The sequence below is a fragment of the Pocillopora damicornis genome, chromosome 8, assembly GCF_964200805.1.
Source record: "Pocillopora damicornis chromosome 8, jaPocDami1.2, whole genome shotgun sequence".
NCBI lineage: Eukaryota > Metazoa > Cnidaria > Anthozoa > Scleractinia > Pocilloporidae > Pocillopora > Pocillopora damicornis.
In genome coordinates, this window is record NC_142677.1 from 16909549 (window position 1) to 16927326 (window position 17778).

Here is a 17778-nt window from a genome sequence, read left to right on the forward strand (position 1 = left end):
AAGTTTGTCGTCAAGCACACAAAGCTCGACTTCAATGCATATGATGTGTGGCGCTTAGCTGTGGATGGTCCTTATCTGTAATTTTCATTATAAAAAGACAAACAGCATTGAGGATTGGCGATGCCATGAACATTGCGGTGTATGCTGAAATGGGAGCTATTCATCATAAACTCCCAAACAAATAAGCAACAAAACGATGCAATACAGTGTCATCAAATCCTTCTTAAGAACGACTGCATGAAAACGAGTCAACAAGTCTATATCGGCCGAAACAAAGATGGAAAGGAAGAAGTGTCACGTAAAATAGAATTCTTTATTTCTAGACTCGAATTGTTATATTTACAAGCTAACAACAATTTTGCCAACAGTGTGCTGAGGTAGTTGCTGCAGGGTTTCACAGGCATCTTCCAGAGACACAGTATGGTGAATGACCGGTCTAAAGAAGAAAACATTAATATAGATTGTCTAGTATGTTAAGTTATAAACGTCTGAGTCTAATCGTCGTTCAAATCACGATCTTAGAAAAACTGCCACTATGAGCAAAAGAGCTGCAGAACTTTGGTCTTTGCGCACTCTTCCCCAACCGACCCCTACTCAAATGTAACACTTCCTCTGTGGCACTGTTCACGTACCAGAAGTTTACATCGCGCTGAGTGCATTTCGACATCAAAAGAGAGAACCAGATCTCTGAGACCGATCTTGGAGTCATTACAGCCATGTTATCTAGTTCCCGCATTTCACACCATTAATCTACCGTTGTATGCTAAAAAAAGTCAGGCTCAAACGTTCATCTTCCCCGTCTCCATTTATCTCCTCTATAATTCTTTTCCTCTTTTTCCCCTTCCCTTAAACTTAGATTCGCGTAAAGTTTGTTTGATCCCTTGAAACTATTGAGGGAAGAAGTCTTCTGTTCTTACCTTATCACTGAGTTAGACAGTTTATCCATTATGTCTTGGAGGATGTCTTCACACAAGTTAAGAGAAAACGGGCAAATTTCGGTCAAAACGAGCAATAACGTCTCTCTGATACGTTGGACAAAAAAAAACACAAAAAAACAGAAGAGACACGAAAAAAATAAGGCGGCGACGAGAAAAAGAAGGCTAAACCGCAACATCACTATTTGTAGGGAGACATAGGTCATATTTTCTTCACTTCATGATATCAGTCGAAGGTCAGATGTTAAGGATTGGAAAAAGGACAGTGAGAAAGTCAACGGTTCTCAGAAGGCCCCTTGTGGGTTTCATCCTCTTCAACTTCTTCGAATGACTAGTATCTAATTTCTCCTTACAATATCACCCCTAAATAAAACACAAAGCACACGAGAATAAAGGAAACGATCACTAACTAAAGAAGTTCTTGATCGTTAAACAAATTCTCCATGTTAGCACCTGATGAAATGTAAAGAGAACAGTTGAGAGAATATGCATACTGATGTTAGGGTGTAAAGGATACGTAGGTATCTTCCTTGTTGACCTAAGGAAAGGACATACTCAAAACGTAAATGAATGGCACCAGGGAACCTTTTTTCAGCAATCACTTAACCATTTCCCGATAGTGATTGTCAACTGATGAAAACAGGTTTGACTGAAATAAGGTGAACATCCACGCAATTTACTGTCCTCCATAAATCCCTACCTTTTGATAAAGTCCATGAATGTTCAAAGAGAAAACTGATTGCAGCTCCTTTGAGGTAAAGCATCTGAGAATCAGGAGGGTCCAACTGGATGTAAGAGAAGGGTTAGTAGTATTTCACAATTAGTGATCACATGGAAAATAAAAATTAGATTACACTTCATCTTGTCTATTGTAGTAAGTATGCTAAGAAAGTTTGAGAATTCTGAAACTCTTGAATAAAGTGCACCTTTTGATTGCATATCATAAAATCAAAACCAAAGTAATCACAGCAGCTGATCACAGAAAAGAAAAATGTGCAACAAATGTAAAATTGTCCTTAGAGGATTCTTACCTGAAGATCTTGATGAGAAGTGATCCATCTTCCAGCCACTCCAAGACAGGAGATCACATCATGTTTGGATGGCACTGAATTTTGGCCAGGTAGACCAATGCCTGTTCCCTTAATTATAACATCATCATCTTGATGAAGAACTGTTCAATAGGAGATTTGATTGGTTCATTTTAAAAATTAAACAGTTCATTTAATTTTGTTTCAGATCTGCTATAATTTTTTTTTTTAACTAATATGAATGTACCAGTAGGGAATGACAATCAGAAGGAAGACATCATTTTAATTCAAACTCATTAAGTTCTAACAGAATGGTACCATATAAAATAACCTGAAGTGTGTACAGTGATCTACAATTTTGCCGGACAGCCAGAACAACAAATAAATCCCAGCATCCCATTACATCAAGGTTAATATGAAAAGTGGCCACTCAAAACCAAAACTAAACTCCTGCAAAGAGTTAAGGCTGACCCTCTCAACAAGAGTTTGTGTGATTTTCTCTTACCTCCATTATCAATCACACAATCCACACCAAGTCCACCAGTTTCATCCATACAAATATCTACTAATGACTTCTTTGTTTTCCTCAAGTCTATAACATTTGCTACAAGAAGACATAGAGATTGTGTTAACCCTCCACAAGAATAGAAAGCCTCCTTACTGTTCTCTACATTTTTGCTACAAAAAAAAATGCATCTGTCAGTGATGGTTCTTAAGGTATATGTCTCAGGACATATGTTTTAAAAAACATGACAGCTCAACACTAATTCTCTTTTACTTTCAGGATGGTGACCTAAAAAAGAAGGGAAGGAATGAAATGGTTCAAAATATCTTGTTATCCATGTATGACACAGGATGAAGCAGGGATATTGTTAGCCATGTATCAGGACTGTTAATTCACTTGACATGCCCACAACCTTGGGGACTTTCGTTCCATCAGATATCACTTTCCCTTTTATTACAAATGGTTAGCCCAATAATGGAGTAATGCCCTTACCAAGTGGTGGTTGAAGACTCTGCAGGTAAATAACTTCTTCTTCTGATGATGCTGTTGCAAGAACCTGTCATTAATGTTGAGGAGAATACAACTATTATCATATGAATGTATGGCCCACCAACACTCTAGCTGGAAAAACAAGACAAAATCCCTCTTGTAAGGGCTGCACCCAATAGCTGTACAAAAGGCCATTTCACCCCGAAAGATGTGAGAGGCAAGAAGAAAGGAAAAAAAAAAGAAAGAGCAGGAGATATATGATAAATTACTTATTGACTGAGTGGGAGGGCTGGACCAGAAAATGCTTTGAACACCCTTGATTATAATGCGTGGACATCACTGTGCTCAGTTTATACTTTATGACCTCAAACTAAAAGTTTCCTGTCCAGCCCTCCCACTCAGTCAACAAGTGAATATTACTTTTTGTTAAAAATTGACGTTGTCAGCTCTCAGATTGCAAAAGGATTAAAAAGAACTCTGAATTGTCTTATGTCAACCATACCTTAGCCCCCCAAATATGGGCAAGTTGGATAGCCATAACACCACTGGCCTGAAATAAAGAAATTCATATCATGACCATCATACTGTGAGCCTGGTAATCAAACTGTATTTTTGATTTCGATTAATGTTGGATTAAAATGTATTTTTGTCATGCAAATCACTTGAAAACCTTGACTGTTCCTTTGGCAAATAATTGTCATATAAAATCTTTCTTAAACTGTGCCTGAATGTCAAGAATAATGGTAATAAAACCAAAACAGTGACTTTAAAAACAACTCCTTTGTATAAAATACTCACTGAGGCCCCATTGAATATCAGTATTGTCTCTCCTCCACATACTCTGGCTTGGTAGTATAGTGCAGTGTAAGCTCTAACAACATCACCAATGCAACCTGCTGCATCTATGTGATCCACTTTCTCTGGTTTTTGGGCTGAACATAAATTTCATGTGGCGTATAGACATTTTTTATTAGTTACAATAATTTCATTAATTTAAGCCAGAGAGAATGAAAGATGGTAAAAATCAAGAATTTATACATGCCATTAGTACAAATACATTTTTGAATAGATCAACACAAAAATTTTACAAGTTAATATTATAGGATTCACTGCCTTGCACTGTAATTTTGTCAAAACATGGCACTGACTTAAAAACTGAGATTATTAAACCAAATTACGCTTGATATCTAAATACTGATTCTCCAAGCAGTATTCATACATATCTTCTAATTAGTTTTAGCTTTGAGGGTTTGTGTTAAATGAAATCATATCTCCTAATTAATGTTTTTACTTCTCCTTGACTTCTTTCTGCTTGAAAATATATTGAAATTCAAGGAGAAATTCCATTTTGGTCACTCCAGGTGGTGAAATTGTTGATGTGAGACTAAGGAAACTATCAAAAATTTGGATTTGATTCTACCAGATCAACTGTGTACTGTCCAATCACAGTAAAGTTCAGGGTCCAGTTGTTAGAGGGCCAATTAGCACTAGCTCAATGTTAAATTGTAATCTGGGTCTCCTTATTCCTTTATTCAAAAGCCATTTTGGAATAGTTTTCTGTGTTCTTTTTAGAGCATCAAATAGTCATATTCCAGACAAAAAGAAATTTGACTGAATTTTTTTTAAAGCTTTCAGATCCGAAATCATATTTCACACAAAGCCTGGATTAACTTAACCCAGCTTTAGACAACCTGGCCTAGGACATTGGAGTAAACCTTAATACTACAAACTGCTTAATATTGATGTTTGTGGTTTACTTTTCTCACTTCTTATTGGCTTCTCCTCAAGAACATAGTAACATTCCGTAAATATTTATGGTGTTCATGATTTTTTTAACTTTTACTGTAACTAACCAAGTTTTGCATAGAGCTCTGAGTTTGTATATTGCAGTATGCAATTATTTCCCAAATACTCACCGACATCATACTGAGATAAGATGCAAAAGTTTGCACATCCTGCTGAAGCTGAATCTAATGGAAGCAGGCCTGGTAATGTGGAGTACATAATAGTAGTTTATTTATAATCAAAACCAACCCACTACTGCAGCTACTATAATCATCACTCAGTTACAGCATTCAATGCAAGGATCTGTACAAAGGAATGTGGTAGAAGGAAAATTCTGTAAATTAACAGGAGAATAGTCTTCATTTCTGAGGAATTTTGTGTAGTTGCAAGACAATTCTATTATTGCTGATGCATTGTGAACACTATACTATAAGAAATACAATGTTAACACCCATTCTTATGCTGTATGTCACCAAAATATCCATGCTTTGTTGTACATTAAGCCCATGTGTGGAATAAGAAACAAGACAAATAAATTTTGGATACTGTACACTGTTTTTGCACAGTGACACCAATTTTTTTTCTAAGAGATCACTTTTTATCTGATTCCTTCCACCTTTCTGAATTTCTGAATGCCTGAAATTTTAGCTATTTTTGAACTCCCCTTAATAAGTTATTCACATAGCAACATGATTATTAGAACAAAGAAAAACTCACCAGCCACTTCATCTCCAATGCTGACTCTTGTGACTGCTGATCCAACTGAAAGAAAATAAATGATTAAACATGGACTCAAATATAAAATTTAATATATTAAATGTTCAGAATGTTTATCCAATGTTTGATGAAACAACTGTGTCTTTGTGTCTGCTACTACCATCTTATGAATAATGGATTTATTGAAGTACCTCATAAAGGAAAAAATTGAGTCCAAAGTAGAAAAAATTTACTTTGACATAACCCCTTTCCATGTATGGCCCTTCTCTTAAACTGAATTTTGATAATTTAAATATCGTGCTTATTTTAAGTTTGGCAATGTATACCATTTGTAACAACTCCTGATATTTCTTTTCCAAATGGCTGTTCCTTCTTGCTTATCAAGTTAAATTCCTCTAAAATCTGCAACAGAAAGAAACACACTCATGTCATCAGCCTTAACAATCGGAATATGAAGCACCCCTGTACAGAAGAAATTTATTAGCTATTTAGCAAGGGTTATTCAAAGTTTTGCACCTTGTTATGGTGTGGCGACAAGCCGCAAGCTTTGACCTTTACTGCAACGCTGTTTTCATCTAGTGTTGGGCACTCAAACTAAAAAATAAATAAAACATATTTTTCAAAACAAACAGACTCCAAGTTGGTGTGAAAAAAGTGGACTACAAGATCCAGCAGAGTATGTTACTGATGTTCTGACTCATTTCAATTTGACGTATCCTCTGATCTATTGCCGAATATAGCACCATGGAACTTTTTTTAGAATACAAAGGGAAATACTGTGATGATGGTGACGTAATCTGTGCGTCTGTTCTGCAGTAGATCATGGGTAAGAACCAATGAAAATGCACAAATCACTTCAGATCTTAGACATCTGAAGTTCTGATTCAGTCGAACGACTCCGGTCTCAAAACATAACATATGAATAGCAATGTCAATTTTCTCCTGCAGATCTCACCGATTCGCGTAGTTCATAAACCCTTTGACCATTTTCGTCCTTTCTTACCACGACAGCTCTTGTCTGCATCGTAAAAGGAATAATTCAACAGTACCAATCATATGGGAAGTAGCGTTCAGAACGCCTCAGCCCTTTATTTGTGGTACCGCTGTACTATTAACAAAGATAATGCTGGCGCTCCTAACCAGGTTAGGTAGACGGTCACGCACTGATTTTCTAATTGCGTGACGTGACAAACTGAAAGAAAAGCACAGTTATCTGTTTTCGATCTCATATTTTTTTAAATTGAGAGGAAAGTGCGAAAAGACGGAGTTTGATACATTGCTGAGTAAAATTTGTTTTTTTTTCATGGCTAATTCTACATTGGGAAAACGTTTTTTCCACAGAAGGAGAATGAGAATGATTTGTAAGTTAATGAATAATTTAAAATATCATTAGCAAAAATTTGTCAGTTATCAAGTTTTTCAGTTTCAAAATAATTCAAAGAAATGTGATGTAAAGTGGTCTTAATTCTTGTTGACGTCAAGACATGTTTATTTTCAAATTCGTAACCCTATGAATGCTGGGTAATTTAAGAAAGATGGCGCCCGCTACCTTACAGAAAATTCGGGATACAATCACGGGAAAAGACACTCAAGACGATTCATTGATAACAGAGGTAACACAAAGTGATGCTACCTATATCGTTTTCCTGAATGATTTTTTGGGCCACGAGAGACTGCCTTTTCATGCCAGAAACACATCACATGTATATTAGGTTAAAAAAGAAACCGTTGTATCGTGGTTGAACACCGTAATTTTATTACCGACACTTTGCGTTAGTTGTAATCAAGCCTATGAGAAAACGAAAAATGCTCACAACTTTCTTTAGAAATTCACTAAAGAAGGTGTTAAAAGGTAGTCAACCTCAAATTTTTTGACAGAAACAAGAACAATCAAATCTGTTGTGAAGACATTGTTTGGATCCCCTTCCTCTTTGCATCTGATCTCGCATTTCGTTTCTTACCTTTCCTATGTTGTTTTTAACATGTTGAAGGGGTGAACCATGATGTATATGTAAACTGATTTTGTAATTTGTGGTGTAGATACATTTTTCGCCTGCGGATAGTTGTGTTTCTCTCTTTGGGGTTTGATCTACCTTTGTATATCTAAGAGCCCGTGAAGATTTTCAGCATTATTTCCGTATAGCCCCATGCTCATTTTGCATGCAGTTTCTTGGTAAAAGAAAACAATGGCTGAAAAGTAGTTTATCTTGAAGCTTATGCTTTGTGTTAGAATACCAGAAGTACTCCATGGTGCAGCTTCAACGTACTTGACTGAGCTCATTAGTCCTTATGTTCCTAGGCGAGCTCTCAGGTCTGCTGACCAACTTCTACTGGAGCAACCAACACATAAGCTCAAATTGGCTGGCCTGAGGGCTTTCTCAGTGTGCGTGCCTTACCTCTGGAACTCGGTTCCATTTGAGATTAAAAGCAGCGCATCTGTCTCTATTTTTAAAGCTAAGCTTAAGACCTATCTTTTTTGACAAGCATATTTTTAGACTTTAAATTTTTATTTAATTATAGGTTATGATAATTTGACACTGTAAAGCGCATTTGGGCATTAGGAAAATGCGCTATAGAAATAAATTATTATTATCATTATTATGGTATATTTCTGATTTTCATTAGTTAGTCATCCTTTTTTCTCAGGCCCTTCCATTTTGAATTATCTGCTTTCCGTGTTCTACTTCACATATGAAAGTAACATCTTACATCAGGGTTGATCCCTAATACTAATCATGGATATAATCTATTGATCTTGGATATTAACAGGTCAATGTTAGTTGGTTGAATGAAAAGGGTTGCCTCTCTAGTCTAAAAAAATAAGATCTCATTTTCAGCATAGTTATTGTCCTGGTCACTAATTAACTCCAAAAATCTGAATTATTTATTTCTCCACCTTAGATGTGATCCATTTTTGTATTATATGAATGTCAATAAAATATAGAGTGAGCTTTTGTGCAAAAACATGATATCTCCACACATGTAGATAACAAGTTATCTTCACATGTGAAAAGATCACTGTTGTAATGGTTCCATATAAAAATGCCTTTTGATGCAATGCCTTTGATTTATTATTTCATTGGTGCTTATATGATAGATAGAATATTACATAGCCTCTTGGAGATATGAAGATTCTCTTCTTGTGTTGAAAAATATTTCACTTGTTCTCTTAGCTCACTTGAGAAATATTTTATCCTCTATGTGTTAAATAGTTTAGAGAATTCATTGGTTTATTAACATAATACCTTCTAGCTGATAAGTTTGTCTCTTCATCACACACTTGCTGTACAAGTCAATGATTTTGTAAGGATGGGCTAAATATTTAGTATTACTTTAAGGAGTTGAAAAACTTGTGTTGCGCTGAAAATCATATCTTACTGTGGACCAAAATTCTTGGATTTCTGTACTCTGTTAGAGACATAGGTCTTTAAAAACCCACTCCTTATAGTGACATACAAACTTATAGAGCCTGCTTATGGCCATGTCCTATCCCTGCTCCTGATGTACAAATGAAATTAAGTGAAACTTGATGGGCTTGTTATTTAAACAAAGTTACGCCGTTGTTTAACAAAACCCTGTCCTAAATAATCCTCAATTTAGCTGGACCTTTTATCTGAACATCCATTTTTGTGAACAGTATCAAGGGTGCCTAAAGCTAGCAGTGGAAGGACATTTATTCAATTAACCCTTTGATTCCCAAGATCACATTAGTAATTCTCCTAACTGTCTGTCAAACAATTATCATTATGTTAGTTTGGAGAATTTGGTATTGGATCAATTAGTAATCCCATAATTGACAGTTTACTTTATTCTCATCACTTGTCTGTATGATATTGTATAGATATAGTAAAGAGAAATTCTGTCTTGGTCACTCATGGGAGTTAAAGGGTTAAATCAACCCTCTTATAGAGAAAGCCTGAGGTCCCACTGACTATGTAAAAACCATGGTTTGGGTTAGACCTTGTGTAAATAACTGGCCCTATTGGTTTATAATGATGGAAAAGAAAGAAGTACAATTATGAAGGATAATGTTATTAAAGAATTTAAAGCCCCTTCCTTTCAGTATGTTTGTAGGCTGCATTGAGTTAAAGTCAGTTTGGGATATTGATTGATTTCCTCTCAGATTTCTGATGCAACCACACTGAGCTGGTCCACAAGGATCAAAGGATTTATCATATGTTTTATTATTGGTGTGTCTTTCTCCTTTCTGGTAAGTTTTGAATTTGCTGAATGTTAGATTTAAAATATTATCAATATACAGCTCTTGTGGTGGAAGAAGATCAAGCTTTCTCTGAGTTCTGGCCTTGTGTTGGATTTAGGAGCTGAGCTTAACATTTAACTCACCAGATTATGATGATCAAGTGCTCACATCTAAAGCAAGGGTTTTATCAAGCACAGCACCCCCTACTGTATGGTTTAAAAATGGTGTCAACCTACCTCTAATAAAATAAACTGAAAGGAAGGATGGTCTTACCATGTTTACAAAATATTTTTCACATCTTCTTTAGAAATTGTAAAGAATATCCTGGCTGTTTTAACCCTTCAACTTCCAAGATCTGATGTTAATTCTCCCCTCTAGCTGTAAGACATTTCCTGGTAAAGTAGTAATGAGAATATGGTGTTAGATCAAGATAACAACTTTTGCCTGAAAAGTTTGAGTATTCTCATTTCCTTTTTGTTTGATAATTTATGGATATTATAGGGAGAAGTTACATGTTTAATAAATTCTTGGAGTTTAAGGGTTAACTTCAATTGAATATGTTTTTTTCCAGGGAATGATTTTGTTATGGAGCAATATGAAATTATTTGCTGTTTTCTACTCGCTGGGTAATGTAACAGCTCTTGCAAGGTTAGTAACACAACTTGGTCAAGTCCAGCCACATTTTGACATTTCACTTAATGAATTACAGTGTAGATAAAATCAATGCTTGAATTGATTAAAATATCGTATAAAAGATAATATTTGATATCTTAGTTTCCTTTCCTTTGGTAGTAATTGAGCTATATAAGGCTATACTCTCACTTAGGTGCTAAATTTTCCTATATTCTGTGTGGAAATACAGCAAGATTGTTATACTACTGATGTTGCCTTCCTTTGCAGTACATGCTTTCTTATGGGTCCTATGAAACAGCTGCGAAATATGTTTAAAGAAAAGCGTCTGATTGCTACCATTGTAATGCTGGTAAGATGTACACATCCTCCACTTACTTTGAGTTATTGTTATATTATGTACAGACTACTTTGTAGTTAAATTAAGACCAGACATCCCTGATATCTTTTAATTTCATTCATACTGAGATTTACATGATGAAGTACGATTGTTTGTGTCTCTTGGATGAACAATGTATTTTAATTCATGGTCATTGGCTTCCAATCTTTGAATTTGTCAGTCAGTTTTAAGAATAAATTAAGTGTTGCTATATGAAAAGTTTGGCATAATTATAATGGTAAGGGTGATAGGGAAAAAGAACATTGTTGGTTAAAGTGACTGATGTTTCAAAAACCAGTGCAGAAGTCATTCCAGGAATCCAGTGAAGATACATTTATTGAGCAAATGTCACCTATTCCATTTGTGAAAACTTATTTATTAGTTTTTTTGTTGGGTCTTTGGTTACAAGTTAGAGAGAAAAAGTGCATATCAGGTGTGATTGGTCATTTAACATTCTTTGTTAAAGTTAGATTTAACTGTTTGTTTCTTTGGTTTCCTGTTCTGAATGCTGGTTTATAACTTAGATCAGACTCCTCTCAATGATTAGTCTGGCACACTACATATGATTCATTCACAACATTAAATGATTAACATATTGTGGATAGTTTGCTTGAAAAGAATGACACACAATGACAAATAATTATTGAGGCTTTCACAGTATGACTGTCTAAAAGGAACAATTCAATGCAGCAGATGACATGAGCATAATTTGGCAAATAAGGCAATGATTCCCATGTTTAACTTTGTGACATTGTTAATTAACTGTTAATTTGATTCATTTTTTATCTAGACCTGTCTGATTCTTACTTTGTGTGCAGCACTCTGGGTAAGATTTCACTTGGTTTCTAAGATGTACATGAATTACAAAGACTTTATTAATTAACTGATTTGACACTACTTAATGAGTTTTAGAAGGCTGCCAGACCATTAAATTTGTAGTACGATGAGTATTGAGGTATTTTTGAATGTTACAATCTCAAGTACATTGGTTCTTACCTCAACTACTTCCTCAGTCCCTCTCAATGTCATTCTGCAAGATGGCATAAAAACATTGGCAATTAACAACATTGGATGGGGAGACCTGATAAAAGACCATCATTGACACTTTTCGGTGAAGTGTTCCAACTAATTTTGTCTGGGAGTGTAGTCTTGTTTTGATGTGATATAGAGTTTATAGGGAGATGCTGTAGCCTAATGGTCAGTGTACAGGACTCTGGGTAGAGAGGTCTAGGTGCAAGACCTGGCTGGGTCAGTATGACATGTTCTTGGGGAAAACACTTAATCCTCACAATGCCTTTCTCCACCCAGGAATATAAATGGGCATTGGCAAACTGTTGGGGATGCCTAATGAAATGCTGAAGGGTAAACTTGCGATGGAGGGGGGAGTTTTAATACTCCTAGTCACTTCATGTTACTTGGAAACCTGGATTAGCTCCAGTCGGGTTGTGCAATAGGCTCAAGTACAGACTTAACCTTTATAGTTTATAGCATTGTGCAAGGGTAGGGCTCACCAAAAAACTTTCACAGTAACCTTTTGTACCCCATGTGAAAGCTTTTAGTTGGATGAAGTTATAACACTAATAATTTTACTTCTTAACTGAGTTACTGACTGCAGGATTATAACATATTGTTGTTGAACTTATTCTATATTTTAGTGGAAAAACAACGTACTGGCCTTGGTTTTCTGTATTCTTCAGTATTTAGCCATGACATGGTATGTAAATTTTGAATAGCTGCTTTTATTAAAAATAATTTCTTGTGCTATTTGAATATATACATAATTATCATAATTGTGTTTTTGCAGGTACTGCCTATCCTACATTCCATTTGCAAGGTGAGAATTCAACTCTTCCAAGTCTTGTGTTCATGGTCATTAGAACAGTGATTTTATTGTTTTAGGGTAGTGTAGTCCTTAGTGATTGAACTAATGGTTGTTTCCATAATGAACCCAGGAATATCTGCATTTGTGTTAGACAGGTACACATTAAAAATTGTCAAATGAAAAGTTGCATGGGATGAAGCTCTCAGAGACTTTTGGTGTAGCATCTGCTTCTCCCTCTGTCTCAGAAGGGAATACATGACAATAATTGTCATGTATTCCCTTCTGAGACAGAGGGAGAAGCAGATGCTACACCAAAATTATTCATTATTTGCAGGAGAATCTAGCAATCTATCAAAAGTTGCATACGGATTTTAACTAAGTAAGCCTTCAAATAATGCAAAACAGTTTGAATGCTGAAAGTTAGATGGAGAGGTCTGTGTTAAATACCAGGCTGGAGGTCATCACAATTCTTAGGCCACTCTTCAGCCAGGGAGTTTCAATTGACATCACCAAACTTTTGGGGTACATTGCCGATTGGCAGGAGGCCAATTGATGATTGGCACATTCCTTTTTGCTTTGTGGAAATTGGGATGCCCTCTGCCAGTTATGAGCTGCTAGTCTTGTAGAACTTAACACTATTTCTTTCTGTCTTTTTGCATCTTGTTTTCTTTCTTTTAGAGATGCAGTGAAGAAATGTGTCACAAGTTGTATGGCTTAATATATATATTTTTTTGCCAATGGAGACATCAACCAACATGTTCAAAATTTGTACTTACCATTAAAAATTATCTTAATGATCATTGATGTGATGTTAATAATTCCATCCTAAATGTTGAATGAGAATTTTGAATGTCACCCAAATAACAAAGGGTCCAAATAGACCAAAATAGAACAAGGATTATTTGAAAAGGTTAAATTAGTTTGCAAATGTTGAACATTACAAAGTTAGGTTAAATTTCACAAGTTGGATTAATTGTAATGTAGCTCCTCTAAAGAGTTTGCAAACAGCACTTTAGCTTGTGAGCAGGTTGTCTTTGGCAGTTCACCTTGAATAGCAAAGGCTGCAAGACAAGACTCTTGTAGGCGTTAATGTACATGCCTTGCTGTTTGTGCCTCAGTATTTATGAGAACATGCTCATAGGATACAATTACCATAGACTGAAATCTCCTATGGCTCAATTACAGTAACTGAAAATCACAAGCATTGTTTAAAGAGGAAGGTGGCAAATGCCTTTTGTGACATCAACCTCTTAATCTCTTTTGTCAGAGCAAGTTGTAATGTTCAATGTAAATAAAGCAATTTGTTTAATGATATTTTACAGGGTGATGGTGTTTGGATAGAATGGTCAGCAAAGTGTGGGACAGCAGAATATTTAAAAATTTAGTTTTTTGTAGAAGGGGACATGATATGAAGCCATTGCAATGTGTTTGGTTTGAAATACTTTGAAGCTTTATTTTTTTGCAATTCAGAACTGTGGTTCTACCTACCCTTTGTTTACCTAGATGCCAATGCCGGCCTCAATCTTGTTTCGTCTAAAAAATTGGGTTGTTGATCACCCAAGGTTTGCGTTTTTTGGTTGGTTACGTTGTTCTTTTTTGTTGTAATTGTAAATAATTAAAAAAAAAAAAAGAATTAAAAAAAAATATATACGGTAAAACACACCAAGAGACAACGGATCAGAGAATAGGCCAATTTATAGTTGGGTACTTAGTTGCCAAGCCTTTGATTTGGAGTGAGGCTTAAGTCGACCATGTTCCGATAGAAACTAGTATTTAGTTTGCGTAATAACAAAGTCAGTGGTACATTTGAAAAGCAGCAAGGTTTGTATCATACCAAGGTCACTCTTAGCCTCATTCCTATTTTCAAAGGCTTGGCAACCAAGCACGCAACTGTAAAATGGACTATTCGAACTGTTCAAGTATCACCTAAACAAAAACACTAAAAGCTATGTCGAAAAAGCGAGCATCCTCACCGGAAAATGACGAAAGGAAAAAGCAAAAGCTTTCACTCAGTCTTTCTGGGGTCAAAGCTGTGATTGTGGAGGTTGGTCTCGGAAAAACTCGGGCATCCATTTTGGCAAAACAGCTGGAAAGACATGGTGGTATGCATCACAAGAACTTTGAAAGCTCAACAACACACGTGTTGGTTGACAAGAAATTAAAAATAGAGAGACTGAAAAAGTGTTTGGGTGTAAAAAGTATTCCTGAAGAAGTATACTTAGTGGATTCTGAGTGGTTGAGCAAGTGTCTGTCCGAGGGGAAACTCGTAGATTTAGAGCAGTACACTTTGGGTAAGGATGAATGTAAAGTTGAAGAGAAATCTGTTAAAAATGAAGCGAATATTAAAACCAGCGATCAAAAGCGGGCATCAGAACAAAGTGTTGATGAGCAAACTTCAACCACAATGCTTAAAACTGAAGCAATTTCATCAAATGACACAATAACTTTCAGTAAGTCCCCAAAACACTTGACCTCAAAAACTCAAGTAGACGATGACAGTGATTTTACCGATAGTGGTGACGAGGGAAGCAAATCAGACAGATCTCCTGTTATTACACCCAACACCTCTCCAGAGAAACTTGGAAATGCAACCTGGGTATGTGCTCATGCCTCTACTTCACAGCAACATAATCACAACCAACCTATAACTGACAAGCTTCAAGTTCTTGCAACAGTATATGCCAACACTAAAGATCAGTGGAGAGCTCTGGGATATAAGAAAGCTATAGCGTCAGTCAAAAATTATCACAAAAGACTTGAAACTTGGGATGAATGTAGCAACCTTCCTTTTGTTGGAGAACGTCTTGCTAAGAAAATCTGGGAAATAGTTCAGACTGGTCATTTACGAAGGCTTGATCATGTGGATCCTAGACAGGATGCCCTAAACTTGTTTGTTGGTGTTTGGGGTGCTGGGCCTATAACTGCAGAAGCTTGGGTCTCTCAAGGACTGAAAAGTCTTGAGGATCTGACACAGCATGGGAAGTTAACTAGACAACAAGAGATTGGCCTGAAATACTATGATGAGTTTCTAGAGAGAATGCCAAGGGAAGAAGCTGGAAAGATTGAGGAAGTTGTTAAAAAAGCTGCATTTGACATTAACCCAGGATTACAAGCCTTTGCTTGTGGATCCTACCGCAGAGGGAAACCAACATGTGGTGATGTGGACATCATTGTATCACACCCAGATGGGAAATCTCATGAAGGAGTTATGGCAAAACTATTAGAAAGTCTAAAATCCTCAGGATTTCTTACAGATGATCTTACTTTATCTGACAATGGGGAGCATAGAAAATACCTTGGAGTTTGCAAACTTCCTGGGGAAGATACAAAGCACAGACGTTTGGATATCATTGTTGTACCTTACAATGAGTGGGCTTGTTCTTTGTTATACTTTACTGGTTCTGATTACTTTAATAGGTCCATGAGACTTCTTGCTAAGAAGAATGGCATGTCCCTCTCAGAGCACTCCTTGAATAAAGATGTTGTCCGAAAGGGAAGTGACAAGATTTTTGAAGGAACTCCACTTCCAGTATTCAGTGAGAGAGATGTGTTTGACTATCTTGGCCTGGACTACAGAGAACCTCATGAAAGGGATTGGTAGTAACATCACAGAGTTTCCCTAGTTTATATAGAATGATAATGCACATTAAAAAACACACCATACTTTTTGACATGCAGACATTTTGATTCTAGCAGTTTAGAGTGGACCAAGTCACATATGGTATATGCATCTTGTTGTGATGCCTTTTAAAACTGGATAATTTACAAGAGCATCTGCCCTTCATGTAAGACATTTTTCATCAGTTTTCCAAAGCATAGATAGTGTTAGCTCTGGAAATATCACCAACCACACTATACTCTTGAATAGATAGCAATTTATGTAGATCTTTTTATTTTTTATTCTGTGAAATTTGCATCTAGGGGACAAGGGTTCAGTAAACAAACTACTCCATCCACTTCCTAGTGTCTTATCCTCCAGGTAACATTATTCATCCTTCAAACAATCAGAACTTGATGAGCAGTCTTTGCGCTTAAAATTTTCCTTTTTTCAATTTTTGTTTATACTGTGATTCTGTGATGTCTTTTCCCCTGTTTGAATTTGGTTTCTTGGTTTTAGTAATAACAGATAAAAGAAATCTCTAAGAGATCCCAAAAGTGTCTGGTACCTTAGCCTTATCACTTTACCTTTGGTATGAATCTTTATACTCAATTGAGTTTCAGTTTGGGTATATTTTTATTCTCTGATTGGTCCTACATGTAGTGACCCTCTCATTAATTTTAAAAAGTAGTTTAGGCAGTCACATGTATACTTATATTATGATTTTGTTGATTTTTATCCAGTAGGAGTTAAGTTATGTATTGAAATATGTTGCAGGCAACAGGTCTGACTCGATGTTGGACATTAAATGATAATTGAAGCATATTTCACATGCTTCAGATTTTGATTAATGTAATGAAATGTTTTAAGACTAGGATTTATTCAGCCATCAATATTACATTACAAAAAACATTTGAAGCATATTTCACGTGCTTCAGATTTTGATTAATGTAATGAAATGTTTTAAGACTAGGATTTATTCAACCATCAATATTACGTTACAAAAAACATTTGTATTTTATACTCACACATGTTGTATATTTACTCTTACATTTACCAATTACATCTCTTTGCATGGAAAAATTGTATTTTTGAAGAGTAGTAATCTTTAGAATAAATGCTCAATAATGCTTTAAAAAAATCAATTATTTAACTATGTGGCTGGTGTTACACATACACAACAATAAACAATGGTAAATCTAGGGAGTTGTTTGATAGGAGTGGTGCAACCTTTGATTCTTAAAGTACAATTTTTTTTTCCTCATTAGAGCCTAAATAAACTGCAAGAGATTCCAAGACTTGTAACTATTGGTTATAATTTCTGAATATTATTTTTCTTATTTTATGATTGGTTCACCCAATTCTGGTTATCAGGTTATATTCCAAGTCACTTATGTTGAAATGCATTACGTCAACTGTTGTGGAGCAGAAAAACGCTCCAAATATCCAAATGTTTAGGATTTAGTAAATTTAGTAAAATGATTCCATAAATTTAATAAAATTTATGATGTAATAAAAATTTAATAAAATAATGAGGGGGTATGTACCTTGTTAGCTAATTACCATCTCATATGCAATGCACGCTCATGGAATGATTGGTAAATAACGTGAGCCTGTCTTTGCAAGAACTTTGGTTTTGGGAAAGATTTTTGTTTAAAAAACCTAACAGTCCTATAGGGGAGCTGAATC

At 35.6% G+C, this 17778-nt stretch overlaps 3 protein-coding genes across 3 annotated transcripts; 2 read left to right on the plus strand and 1 right to left on the minus strand.

Annotated features, from left to right (window-relative positions):
• Positions 1-294: 294 nt before the first annotated feature.
• Positions 295-6572, minus strand: LOC113672009 (ferry endosomal RAB5 effector complex subunit 4). The gene is made up of 14 exons (XM_027188280.2): positions 6415-6572; positions 5976-6053; positions 5786-5861; positions 5460-5504; positions 4874-4942; positions 3756-3889; positions 3460-3507; positions 2961-3024; positions 2469-2567; positions 1967-2106; positions 1636-1720; positions 1453-1473; positions 918-963; positions 295-436 (listed from the first exon to the last, which is right to left on the minus strand). Exons 1-14 carry the CDS (start codon positions 6481-6483, stop codon positions 340-342), a joined length of 1071 nt encoding a protein of 356 aa, XP_027044081.2. The 5' UTR covers positions 6484-6572; the 3' UTR covers positions 295-339.
• A 402-nt stretch (positions 6573-6974) lies between these two features.
• Positions 6975-13805, plus strand: LOC113672008 (vesicle transport protein SFT2A). Its single transcript, XM_089213787.1, has 8 exons — positions 6975-7072; positions 9583-9669; positions 10232-10308; positions 10561-10642; positions 11460-11495; positions 12325-12383; positions 12474-12503; positions 13170-13805. The coding sequence occupies exons 1-8, from the start codon at positions 6995-6997 to the stop codon at positions 13207-13209; spliced, it is 489 nt and encodes a 162-aa protein (XP_089069913.1). The 5' UTR covers positions 6975-6994; the 3' UTR covers positions 13210-13805.
• A 417-nt stretch (positions 13806-14222) lies between these two features.
• Positions 14223-17621, plus strand: LOC113672055 (DNA polymerase lambda). Its single transcript, XM_027188331.2, has one exon. The coding sequence runs from the start codon at positions 14440-14442 to the stop codon at positions 16090-16092; it is 1653 nt and encodes a 550-aa protein (XP_027044132.2). The 5' UTR covers positions 14223-14439; the 3' UTR covers positions 16093-17621.
• Positions 17622-17778: the final 157 nt, after the last annotated feature.